At 39.8% G+C, this 12,860-nt stretch overlaps 1 protein-coding gene across 4 annotated transcripts in view; it reads left to right on the top strand.

Moving 5' to 3' along the window:
• dmd (dystrophin) overlaps window positions 1-12,860 on the top strand; it is a 237,000-nt gene that overhangs the window by 53,498 nt on the left and 170,642 nt on the right. For all 4 annotated transcript variants that reach the window (XM_080851393.1, XM_080851392.1, XM_080851395.1 and 1 more), the window contains exons 11-16: window positions 5,346-5,527; window positions 6,875-7,025; window positions 7,561-7,680; window positions 9,299-9,400; window positions 11,102-11,203; window positions 11,983-12,162. In XM_080851393.1, coding sequence (XP_080707519.1) covers window positions 5,346-5,527; window positions 6,875-7,025; window positions 7,561-7,680; window positions 9,299-9,400; window positions 11,102-11,203; window positions 11,983-12,162 — 837 coding nt within the window. The remainder of the gene's footprint in view (window positions 1-5,345; window positions 5,528-6,874; window positions 7,026-7,560; window positions 7,681-9,298; window positions 9,401-11,101; window positions 11,204-11,982; window positions 12,163-12,860) is intronic.

Genomic DNA, 12,860 nt, shown 5'->3' with positions numbered 1-12,860 from the left:
CTTCCATTAATTGGTTAGTCTGCATATAATTGTGGCTATGAGGTTTACAGTAGGATTTGAAATTACTTTGATATTTATTTTATGATGAGTTTTTCTATACAGACAGTATACATTGCAGACAGACCCTTTCATTACAACTACATCTAGGATATAATGTAACTGAAAAAAGTCCACAAAGTCACCTCTGAAAATAGATCCACTTTAAAATTGTATTCAGAGAATGTAGAAAAAGGGTCTGTCAAGGGGGATGTAAAACTGCGGATGAAAAAAATGCAAGCTGCAAGCAGTGATGTATGGGCCAAGCAGATCCCGAGTGGTCATCAGGTCGATCCCGGTTGGTCATCAGGGGCCGGTATTTCAAAAATGATCCAACAGGATTAATCCTCCTGGATTGGATTAAATCCTGATCAGATCCTAGAAACGGGTATTTCAAAGCAAATCTGATCCTGAAGATTCAGATTCAGATTTGGGAATCCAATCCTGCCTTTGATCTGGATTAAACACTGCTTTTGAGTATTTCAAAATTTAAGTGGGAAATCTGGATCAGTTTGATCCTAAAAATCAGGATCACCCTGATCCCACCTCAGAGGTGGATTTGAGGGAGATTACATGTAACGGTTTGAACAGTTTAGGTGTAACTTCTCCCAAAGTTCTTTGTTTGATACTACAATTCACTGCTGTTTGATCAATGTTTATTTTCGTTGCACTTTCCTTTCTTTTTCAGAAAACACAGTGAAAGTTTGAATATGAATGCCTTATTTAAGTAACAGTTTTTTGTTAAGTTATACCCACTGATAAAAGCCTCCACTGAAAAACAGTCAAATTAATTTATTAACATGCATTCAGCACACACAATTAATTTTCATAGCCAAAGCTCAAAAGGTTATGCCATTTGGAGCAGGTCTATGTTAACTGCCTGTCTTCTCTTTCCACAAACATCTGTAAAGAAAAACAAATATTAAGGTTTTAGGGCTGTCCCTTTTGTTGACAACTGTTTCCTAAAAAGATATGTACAACACATTTTGAAATCTACACACAATGCCTTGCGAGTGAAGGCATTCAAATGGACTGTGGACCGCGACATACAGACGCTAGCTTATTTACTAGCTTGTTAGCTCCTTAACACAGGAGTCAATGGAGCAGCGTTAGCTCGCATTAGCGCGAACTCTGCTTAATTAGAGATCGCCGAGCTCTTCTTTCAACTTTGTGATGATTTACTTAATTGGTTAACTCAATATAATGATTGCCCTTCATCTAGTCTAAGGACGCATCAACACTGACCAAGATTATACTTTAATTTAGAGACAATAGTTGTGTTAGCTTCTCCTTTTTTTTGCTCAAATGTTAGCTCCATTTCCTGTTTCCTGTCTGTGATCCAGGGGGCGGGACGGATTTGGACATCCCAATCTGCTGGTATCAGGATCACTCTGATCCAATCTGGCAAAGTTTTGAAATACCGGGATAGATCAGGTTGATCCGTGGATGAGAACAGGGGGATTTGGTTATCCGGATCATTCTGATCTGGATTACAAGTTTTGAAATACCGGCCCCAGGTCATCCAGAGTGGCTCCCTCAGAACTAACCAGGACCAGCACAATGAGTTATAAACTCCTTGAGAGGGAGGCCACATGGTCAGAGAAATTAAGTTGGTCATCGATTATTACATATTTTTCGCAATTTTAGTGTTCTTTGGATTCCAAGTCCAAGACTTTTAAATCGGTTCAGAGGGAGTTGAGGGAGTAAGACGCAACAGGGACCAGGAGAGTCAATTTAAGCAATAAGCCCCAAGAGGCCGTGGTTTGCGCTGATTTTAGAACAGGTAAGGGGAGTTGTAAGGGGAGTTGTTAGGCACGACGCGAAGCGGAGTGCCATTAAACCCCCTTACCTGTTCTAAAATCAGCGCAAACCTGAACCGGTCTTATTGCTTTTCTAAAACTGTTACTACAAATATTTGATATGGTTTCATAAATAAAGATAATTCAATTTAAGAAACAATAGTTTAATGATAAACCGTCATTCTTCCGCCACTAAAAAATATAGTTCCTAAATAAATCGTTGCCACGCAACCCTTGAAGCAACGCAACAGCCAGATGGAACACTGGGTATGAAATGCGCTATATGAATGCCTTGCCATTCGCTGCGCAGTAATATGGAATGTTATCAGGTCAAATTGTAAGGTAATGCTGGATTTTACAACGGCTTTTAGCCAATCACAATCAAGGATTTGAACAATCAGTTTTAGAACTTATTATATGGTAGGCTGAGTTGCATTCTTTAAATGGAGCGTGTACAACCAGGGTTGGGTTACTGTTGGTGCACATAAAGAGCTAGCGACCATGAATCACATTTGCTTCAGTTGTCCTGTTCGGTTTATTCTTTCTTTCAAAATCTGTGGATGCTAGCCCTCCATCATTGGTTTTAGTGCTAGCAAGTTAGCATCTGAGGAAGCTAGGGAAGGCACGGGAGGATATACTTTAGGACACGAAAGGAGGATATACATTAGGACACGAAAGGACATTTCTAAATTTCTACCAGGCTCTGCAATGAGTGCTAGACCACATACCTTTTCCTGATTATCTAGACTGAAAAGTAGAGAGGATGCTTCTCGGATAATAAAAGGAAAATTATTCCAGAGGACGGGGTGAAGAAACTCACCCAGTCCTCTTTTTATCATCTCATCCTTTCATTTTTAAAATAAGAACTATTGGAACAAATACTGCCACAAAAAAAACTACAATGGTATTTTTTATTGTCTGTACATATTTTGATTCGATTTTTAATTTTCTCATTTTACATGTATTTATTTGTTTAATGCTTGTTTTACCTTGTGCATACGCTGGAAACGTGTTATATAAATAGAAAGTGTATTAATATGTTTAATTAATTTAAGTAGTAGTAGTAGTAATAGTAGTAGTATCAATTTAATTTTCAAACCAAGTGCTAGGCTTTCAGTAGTGAAGGACCCACTAGCAGACTACACAGCTCAAGGATCAGAGTTAATTTTAATAAAGTTTTCCAGCAACAATCATAAGACTCGTCAACAGGCAGGCAAAGGGTCAAAAATCCAACATTCAAACGGAGTCAAAGGGAGAGGTATCCAAACAGGGTCAGGTCAAAAATCAGGCAAGGGTCAGAAACACAGGCAGACAGGGTAAAGAGAAACTAACTCAGCGCTGGAGCGGCACAGGTCACACACTGGCACAAACTGGCACGATCTGGCATAGACAGATAGGCTCACCGGGCTTAAATACCCACAAACCAATCGCAACAAACAGAAATCAGGTGTGCTCACATAATGGTGGGAAGTCAGACAAAGACAGGGTGGATTCAGAGACACATGTCATTTCGTAACAAAAACAGAAGGCACATGACACCACCACATGATCAAAACGTAAACAAAAGCGCATGTTGCCGGTAAAACAAGAACTGCAGAATCACTAACACAAGCCTCACACAAATTAAAACGTTCCTAATGTGTTTGCCTGTTACAGTCAGACAGAAAGGCCATCAAACGTGTAGAGGCCTTATCTCATCCAGTCTATGGTCAGTTGTCGGTCATGAAACTTATTGAGTGCTTACAGCCAAACCCTTGACCTGATGACCTCAAGTTGCCATAGCGACTTTGTCCTGCTGATCTACTTGGCTCCCTCATTGCTGCCTGCAGCTATATTTCAAAAATGATATTCCTCACAGTGCCCTTAATCAAAAAAACTTTGCTGCATCATTATTCCCTCTGTCATCCATGTTTCTTTTATGAAGGTGTTTACTAGGAGAGGATACATCATCACATCCCCATCTTCTAAATGGCAATTTGTGTTCTTGTGTTTACCATGTTTACAAGTTATTGGCACTGTAAGGAGTGGGTATAGACACTGTCCTGCTGGTACTATGAGGGATGTGGATAGGCAGGCACGTGCACAGACATTTTGGGGGGCAGGTGCTAGAAAAAAAAAGGGCACCCATCGCCAAAATTATTTATGAAATTAAAAATAATTATAATAAATTAAAAAAAAACAGAAGGATATTTTCAACTTAATATTAGTAGGGTAACTGATTAATATTAGTAGGGTAACTGATTCTCCCTCATTTGATTGGCTCTTTGATGGCCTGTTCCAAGTTAAAAGGGAGCAGCTACTCTGAGCTGCTTACTGCAGTTCCCTGTCCTTCTGCTTCTTGAGTCTGTCTTGTTTTGGCATTATGCTGCACATTTTGTGAATGAGATAAATCAATGTTATGGATAATAATTTTACTGTTTTCTGAAGGTTAAAGCATAAGCAGCATTACACTAATTATGCTGTTCTCAACCTGTGTTTCCTCTTGGCAGGATAAGACAGCTAGCTTAGGCCTACATTTCCCTTATTTTACTCTTTTTCACCCTCTACAATTACTCATACAAGTTTGATCGTTGTAAAACAAGCAAAACGAAGAGATACATAAATATCACGTTAAACAATGTGGGACAAGGATAGCATGACACCGAGAGCTAGCATAGTTTACCTGCTATTTTCTAGCTGTGAATTCTCGTGACATTTATAAACATAAATTCAACATACTTTCGAAATTGTCTAAACGCCATTTATACAACACAAAATATGCACTTTCAGACAAATAATGTCATTAAACATGACAAACGTCAGTAAACAGCTGGACAATGCTTTGAAATCAAGTTAGTTGTTTGTTTATTTTTTTAGGAAACGTCGGACCAGTTATGTTTTCAGACGTAATGTTTTCAGCGGCACTAATGTTGTTGTTAACTTATAACAAACAACGTCGGGGGATTGCACAAACACCGTCATTACCTGTTTGTCTGATGCTGCTGGCGCTCAGCACTGCTGTGGGGGATGAGGAGGGAGGGCCGCGGCGGGGGCTTGTGAGCACCGCTGAGCATAGGCATAGAATACTATTCTATGTCTATGCCGCGAAGCATGTCGGGGCGAAATTCTTACAAGAACTCAAATAAATGCCCCCTCAGATATCAAAACACATTTGGGGAAATTTATGACAGAGAGACTAATTTGTATTCTAAAAATATTGATGAATGAAAAAAAAAATGGGCTCCAGCAAAAAGGGCACTTTTTCTCAACCAGGGCACAAGGGCTGGTGCTTGAGCACCACTAGGGGTCTATCTGTGCACGTGCCTGTGGATAGGGATGTGCAGTTATACTTCATTGTATCTGTTCATTTACTTTATTTAAAAGAAAAGGTTTCTGTAAAAACAGACAACGTTACGGAGAAAACAGGAGAAAAACAGTATCACCATCAGATTTCAAAGTGTTTTATTTTCTTAATATTGTCACCTTTTTGTGTTGTGTTGGGTTGTTATTAATGATGGTCTTGTCTTTTAGGGCTACATGGTAGAGCTGACATCTCATCAAGGCACTGTAGGGCATGTGCTTCAAATGGGGGGGCAAATTTTGGCAGAAGGGAAGCTAACTGAGGAAGAGGAGGGAGAGGTGAGAGAGCAGATGAACCTCCTTAATTCACGTTGGGAACACCTGAGAGTAAGCAGCATGGAGCGTCAAAGCAGGTATAGTTACACACACAAAGTGTTTTTGTTCAAACCGACCAGAGATATCACAAATGGCACTGGTCATTTCTCTCCAATTCAGTTTTGGTGAAATATTATTTATCAATAGTATAATATATTTACATACAGGTTAAAAGTATCCTAAGGTCTCCTTGAAATACCACATGTGCAACGAAATATAAATATACTGTAAATGTAAACTCACTTACTATTACTACTGTTATTACTAGTATTATTATATGAGAGAATCATTAGCTGGAATTTAGACTGTTATTAATCTGCAGCATTCTAAGGAGCTGTATAATAAGCGGTATTAATGTTATGGACCATTCTGAGGAGCTGAATAATAAGTGGTATTAATGTTATGCACCATTCTGAGGAGCTGAATAATAAGTGGTATTAATGTTATGCACCATTCTGAGGAGCTGAATAATAAGTGGTATTAATGTTATGCACCATTCTGAGGAGCTGTATAATAAGTGGTATTAATGTTATGCACCATTCTGAGGAGCTGTATAATAAGTGGTATTAATGTGATGCACAATTCTGGGGAGCTGTGTAATAATTAAGCAATAAGGTTCGAGAGGCAGTACAGTATCGTCAATATTGCTTATTGCTTTTATAACACGGTTGCCAGCGACTTTATAAATATTAAGTAAAATTAAATTATAAACAGTAAGCTGCCTTTCAGCACAAAAAAGTTCTAGCCACCAAACATTGTGTATCGCATTTCAGTAGCCAAGAGAAAATAGTCCCCCTTTGTGTGGCTGTTGCTATGCAACAGACAAATAGCATTGGGAACTTCACGTCTGTTAACCTACAAAAAGTTTGTTGATGATTAGCTAGGAGATCGACATTGATCTCGCACCATTTTATTCATTAATGCTGCGCGTCGGGGTGTTGTTCGCCCCGTCGGGAATTATTTTTGTAGAATGACCTCCGGACAATACATTATCCCTTACATAATGATTTGGATATCGCCACTAACTCGCGTGTGAGAGCTACGTGTGTTTCAATGGATTTTTGGTCTAAGCGTTAGCAGTCACCTACAAATAATATTCGAGACTTTCAGTTAAGACTTACAATACTCTGCAACATTCGTGTAGCACAGAAACAACTAACCGAGTCAATGTAGAAATATAAAAAGTCGTGTAGATAGCTTAATTCACATGAAACATTTCCCACTACATTCCCCACAATACGTCGCCATCTTGGTTAGATTTTTTTTTTTGAGTGCGCACTGATATGGAACGCTCAGGTAGATGAAAACAGGTCGTACAGTTACTATATCGTTGAATATAGCACACCCCGTGCTATAAGTGGTATTAATGTTATGCCTCTTTTCAGGCTCCATGAAGTTCTGATGGATCTACAGCACCAGCAGCTGAAGCAACTCGCTGATTGGCTGGAAGTCACAGAGGGCCGGATCAAACGAATGGGGACCAACACACTTGGACCAGACTTGGAAAATATTAAGCAACAAGTAGAGGAACACAAAGTAGGTCTACGATGTCAGTTAACCTCATCTCAAAGGACAGTACCACATGTTTGGAAAACTCTGATAATCCCCTCATTAAGACCTTAACAGTTTTTTAGTGTTTTAAAGTACCTTCTAGCATCACTTAACAAGGCCGATCTAATACCCCCATGTATTCTTGATTGGATAGGAAGACAGGTTGGACAGGGGAGGAGGAGGGATAGATATGTATGCCATAGGCAAGAGGGAATGTAGGTTATACATAGCATAATAAATTGCATTAGACAATGAAAAGTTCAGGTTCTGAATCTAACAAAAAGCCCCTTAATCTCTATCACCTCTTTAGCTTTATCCATTATGCATATATATATAAGCCAATATAATGGAATATCAGATGATTTCCCTTTAATAAACCATCAGAAGCATCACTCTCTGAGTATCTCAACTAATTAGAATGGGCACAGTTTTATTATGGTTTGTCATTACATTGATTTTCTGTTATATAATGCCTTTTTGAAAATAAATAAATACAAAGTCTCTTGTTCTGTCCTTTCAGCTCCTGCAGGAGGATCTGGAACTGGAGCAGGTTAAGGTAAACTCTCTGACTCATATGGTCGTCGTTGTGGATGAGACGAGTGGAGACCACGCCACCGCTGCGTTGGAGGAGAAACTGAAGGTGAACATTGTGTCCAGTTTCAGTCTTATGTATTCTTTCCAAGTTGCACATGGTATGTAGTAAATTAAACATGATCTCAGACGTGTAACAACCATAACCAGATGATACAGGTGTATAGAGCACAAACAAGCTGGTAGTACTTAAGATATCCATAAGACTATATATATACAGTATATATAATGGTCATATGTCTATATCTTTTACATTTTTATGTTTTCTATGCATATGTTTAAAATGATGTCCATCTAGCCTATGTGTACCTGAATTTTTCCTGACTTTCAGTTGGAGGAAAATGTAAAGGGGTTCAGTTGGAGGGAAATGTTAAGGGGTTCAGTTGGAGGAATTGTTAAGGGGCCCATGACATATGAGTTTTTTGCCTGAATTGGCTCATTAGACACCAGTTAGCAGTATTTTACTTAATTGGTGATTTTTTACATTTGTGGGAAGTTATTACAGTCTCTAATTCTATACTTATTACATTTGCGGGAAATTAGTTTGTTTGTGGTAGGCAACTTACGTTTGTAGGATCATTACATTTAAGTTGTAGATTTATATTATATTTTGGGTTTAGTACACTTGTGTAACATTATTTTGTTTGTGTGTATAAAGTGCCCTTCCCAAGCACAATTGACCCTTCCGCAAACTCCGCCCTCCTTAGCAACGTTTGGTATATCAGTCAAGCATTCACGTTTCCCAGGTTCTCAGCATTGGTATGAATGGGGTGGCAACATGTTTTCAATCGTGTCAATTTCAGCTCTACCCAAAGAAATCATAAGCATTTTTTGGAAAAACAGCAAGATCTCAGATTGAAGCAGGCAAAAGGGTCTGCAATATGCTTATATAGGCTACAACCACGACATTACATGCCGTGTTTGTAGACAGACAAATGCTAAGGCTAACAGGTTCATTCCAGCTATGTTTATTTGTTCTATTATCTACACAGTCGCCGCTACGCAAACATGTAAGGTGGTAAAACTGAATCGTATTTTAAGCAAGGGTTTTCTCACGTTTTCGATGCAGTGGGCAGATTTTAGCGACATAGCTTCTTGGAACAAAGTAGGTGCTTCTCTTTACGTTGCTGACATTCAGCTGATGGGGGGGCGGTCGTCTACATTGTTTGATCCACAGCAGGCATTTCTCTCTCTGGGTCTTGGGTTTCGGGAAGGGATAAAATGTTACCCCTCCCTCCAGCCTTTTTGGATATCGACTGTCAGAATTACACACTCAATAAGCACAACGTTTCATTTTCTCTTCTCGAGCAGACGTCTCTCTCATTGACTTCCATTCATCAAAATGGCTCGCTTGACTGAGGTCCCGAGCTTAGTAACCGTTGCTATGCTATGATTGATCAGTTACCGTTTTGGGGAGTGGTCGCGGAAGGGTCAATTGTACTGTTACCATCATTTTTTTGCAGGCCACAGCACATTTCAAAATGTGAACAGTCCTAGCAAATTGAGTTGCAAAACACAAGCTAGGAAAACTGGATCAGGGTCATGATTGTACATGTCCATCACATGATTGTATCGCAACAAGAGAATAACTAGCTGTGTCCTTGTCAAAAAGTGAGTACTAGCTTTTACAACATGAAGCCTGACATCATTATTGGTCGTTCCTACAGCATCTTGGAGACCGCTGGGCTGCCATCTGTAGGTGGACTGAAGAACGTTGGGTCCTTCTGCAGGAAGTCCTTCTGAAGTGGCAGGAATTCACTGAAGAACAGGTACAATACTGTTGATACGTTTATTTGCAATTTTGGGAGTTATACTTTGTAATGTGATTATGAATTTTACAAACGTAATGTAAAATTGAAAATTGCTTTCAATATGAGAACTGTAATCACATTGCAATTACTGACCTCTTTATAACATGTATTTAATAGATTCCTGTCCAATTACTAATTCTTAGTAGCCTGACGATGTCATACTCATAATTCTAGTCAGAATATGAGTCTGAGACCGGACCACTGGGCTGTGATTATGGGGCGTGTTTCAACGAACCAGGAAAGAAAATTCCTCTTCGCTGAATTGGATACCTAGAACCAATCAGAGCAACGTAGTATTATTACCATCTGATAGATTAAACTTTTACCTGATCCCGTAGGAAGGACGGCAAAAACATCTTTTCAATCGACAAATGCCTTGATCGCGTTTCTCTGTTCCATTCAAAATGAATGCGCTGTCAATATCTGTTGAGATATGCCTGCTCACGTTACTTAATTAGCACTCAAGGCTAGAAGCTACCATTAGTTTAAACGTTTTTTTGTCTACGCTGTTAGCATAACCTTTCAATAATGGTCTAGAGAGCATAAGTTAAGACCTACAATCCTAGGCAACATTGGTGTTGCGTATACACAACTAACCGAGTCAATGTAGACATAAAAAAAGTCGTGTAGATACCTTAAATCATATCAAATATGTCCCACTAAGCTCCCGAGACGGCGCCATCTTTGTTCGATGTATACCGGTATTCTATCTATGTCTGTCCATCAACGTATAAAGCCCGCCCTTACAATTTGAATGGTCAGATCCCTTTTCGGGGCCGTTTAAACCCTCCCAACTAGCTCGACTCCAGACTGAATCTCCCAGAACAAAAAATTTTGTGGGCGGAGTTCAGGCTGGTATTCAGGCTAAATTCTTAGTTCCTTAAGGGGAACATTTTCAACCTGGGCCCAATTTTTTGATCTATTTAGGTCAAAAAGTTTTACTAAAAACAGGCAATCGCAAATCATATGGCGCAAGCATGTACAGTATGTCAAAGTAAACTGCTTATTTTAGCCACACCCTGTTCTGTGCCTGTAGTTGATTGGCCTACCACAGTGCTGGAGTGAGCTCTCCAAGGAGCCTGCCTTTGATTATCGACTACAGGCACTGATTGAGGTGGCCATGTACCATAGTCTTGACCATAGTTCCACCAATGTAAACCTGCCAGTATGCTATCGTGCCTGTTGCCATGCTACTGTGCATTCGTTTGTTGTGAAAGCAGGCATGTAAACTGGCAGGTGTATGTATACTGTATATACATATGCTATTCAGTTAGAGGGTAAAATAATTGGTAAGAAGGTAGCTATTGGTAATGGGGCGACAGTGGTACAAGAGGGAGAGAAGTTGTTTAGTAATCAGAAGGTTGCTACTTGGATTCCCTTTCAGAGCATCCTTGAGCAAGACACTGCACCCCTAATTGCTCTTGATGTGCAGTGTGCCATAGGTGTAAAATGTGTCTTGTAAGTTGCTTTGGATAAAAGCGTCTGCTAAATGACAAAATGTAAATGTATCTGTTGAAATTCAACTCTAGATTTGACAGGGAATGTAGTTAGGCAGCTACAGATATTTTCAGTATGATCATATTTCTTCATTCTGGTCAGTGTCGTCTGTGTTTTTGTCATTTGCTGTTCTAATGTGTGTGTGTTTGTGTGTCTTTACAGTCTGTATTTGAAATATGGTTGATGCAGAAGGAACAACAGCTGAACATTTACAGAAAATCTGATCCGCAGACTGATGCCCCAACACGACTCCGAAACCTTGCTGTAAGTCAGTGCTTACTTCTCTCTTTTGCAAATCATTTTTCTGCCTCTTCAGCTTTATGTTCTTGTAATAGAGAAAGAAGCCAGGATTTCGGTTGAAAATGTGTGGCTGAAGCATCAAAAGTTGGTGGCAAAAGAGTGCATTGGACTCTGTGGCTGTGTTTCTCCCATGCATTCAGCACGCTACACACACTCTACCCTTAACTTAAAGCCACACTCTGCAGCTATTTGCTACCTTTGACGCATGTTTTATGGGTAACTATAGTTGGTGTCATCTTCAAAATCATGTGATTGTATATGGTCATGTGAAGAACAGAGGAATAACCCTGTTATCCCCACGTCCAAGCTATGCACTACAACTGGTGTTTAAAAATATTTAAAAAATTGGTACTGTGTGTGTTGTTGGAATAATACCTTATAGTTAGATAGATAGTTAGCTACCTGGCACAGCATTGACAATCAACTGTTGAAAGAAAAACGCGACTGAAAACTTTAAATGCTAGGTGCATTGCTTCTTTTTCTGCTTACACCAAATAAATGAGAGGCATATTGCGACGGTCAAGTTTTTCCCTTTGTTGCCCCATTCTATAGAGAAACTATTGCAATCTAGTACCTGGAGGTGAAAAAAGTGTGTCAGTGTGAGGGCCTCTTAAAAGGCACTATGGTGTTTTGTTGTTGGCACTTGGCTTACGATATGGAAGAATAGAGCAGTGGGAGAACAGGGCCTAGTAAGCAGTGTGTGTATTGATGATGATTAAAAGTGTATGCATGTGTCTGTCTAGCTGCTGAAGGCAGAACTGGAATTGAAGCAGCACTCTCTGGACCATCTCCGCTCCTTGAGCCAGGGCCTTATCTCCAGTGTGAAGAATAAAGAGGTGGCCCAAAAGATGGAAGCACGGCTGGAAAACTTTTACCAACGCTGGTACGACCTTCAACAACTGCTTGAGAAAAGCAGTACACAGGTATGCTTTTAGTCCTCTTTACTTGTCATGGTTCTGTCTTTACACCAACCATGAAAAAGGCACATAACTTCAAGCCATGTCGGATGCTGAGGTTAAATTCTCTATATTTTTTTCAGTAATGGTGCGATTCCCAAGGCCGAGTCAAAAATCAAGATCTTTCAGTAGCTTTGAACAACTCCTTTAAAGCTACTGTAAGTGACCAAACTCAGAAATGAAGAGGGGGGGTTTTCATCCCCATGAATGCCCAAAAATCTCATAAATGACCAGTTTGTGGCCTGTGAAGTTTACATTCGACTGTGCCAGAAACTGTTGGGAATGAACCACTGGCAACGGGAGATGTGTGTGCGTGTGTGTGTGTGTGTGTGTGTGTGTGTGTGTGTGGAGGACAGATCTGGCAGAGGTGTGAATGGCTCTAGCAAACCGCCTGGAATCACCACTTTAAAAAAAGAAAAATCACTTGTGATTGGTTGGGAGCTCTGTCACTATTGGTCACCATGGTCACCACTGTACAGACCAATAATACAGACTTAGGTCAATCCCATTATTACATATTTTTTAATTTCCAAAACTTGCAGACTGCATGCAGGTTATACATTCAGATCTACAGATCACCTCTGCAGCCTAACTCTGGAGCCTATCAGCGCTCTGTATGCAAGTAGTAGCTGGAGAAGAAGGGAAACTAAAAACTATTTTAAAAC

Source organism: Sprattus sprattus (genome assembly GCF_963457725.1).
Source record: "Sprattus sprattus genome assembly, chromosome: 14".
Taxonomy (NCBI): Eukaryota; Metazoa; Chordata; class Actinopteri; order Clupeiformes; family Clupeidae; genus Sprattus; species Sprattus sprattus.
This window is presented reverse-complemented; position numbering and strand designations above follow the sequence as displayed.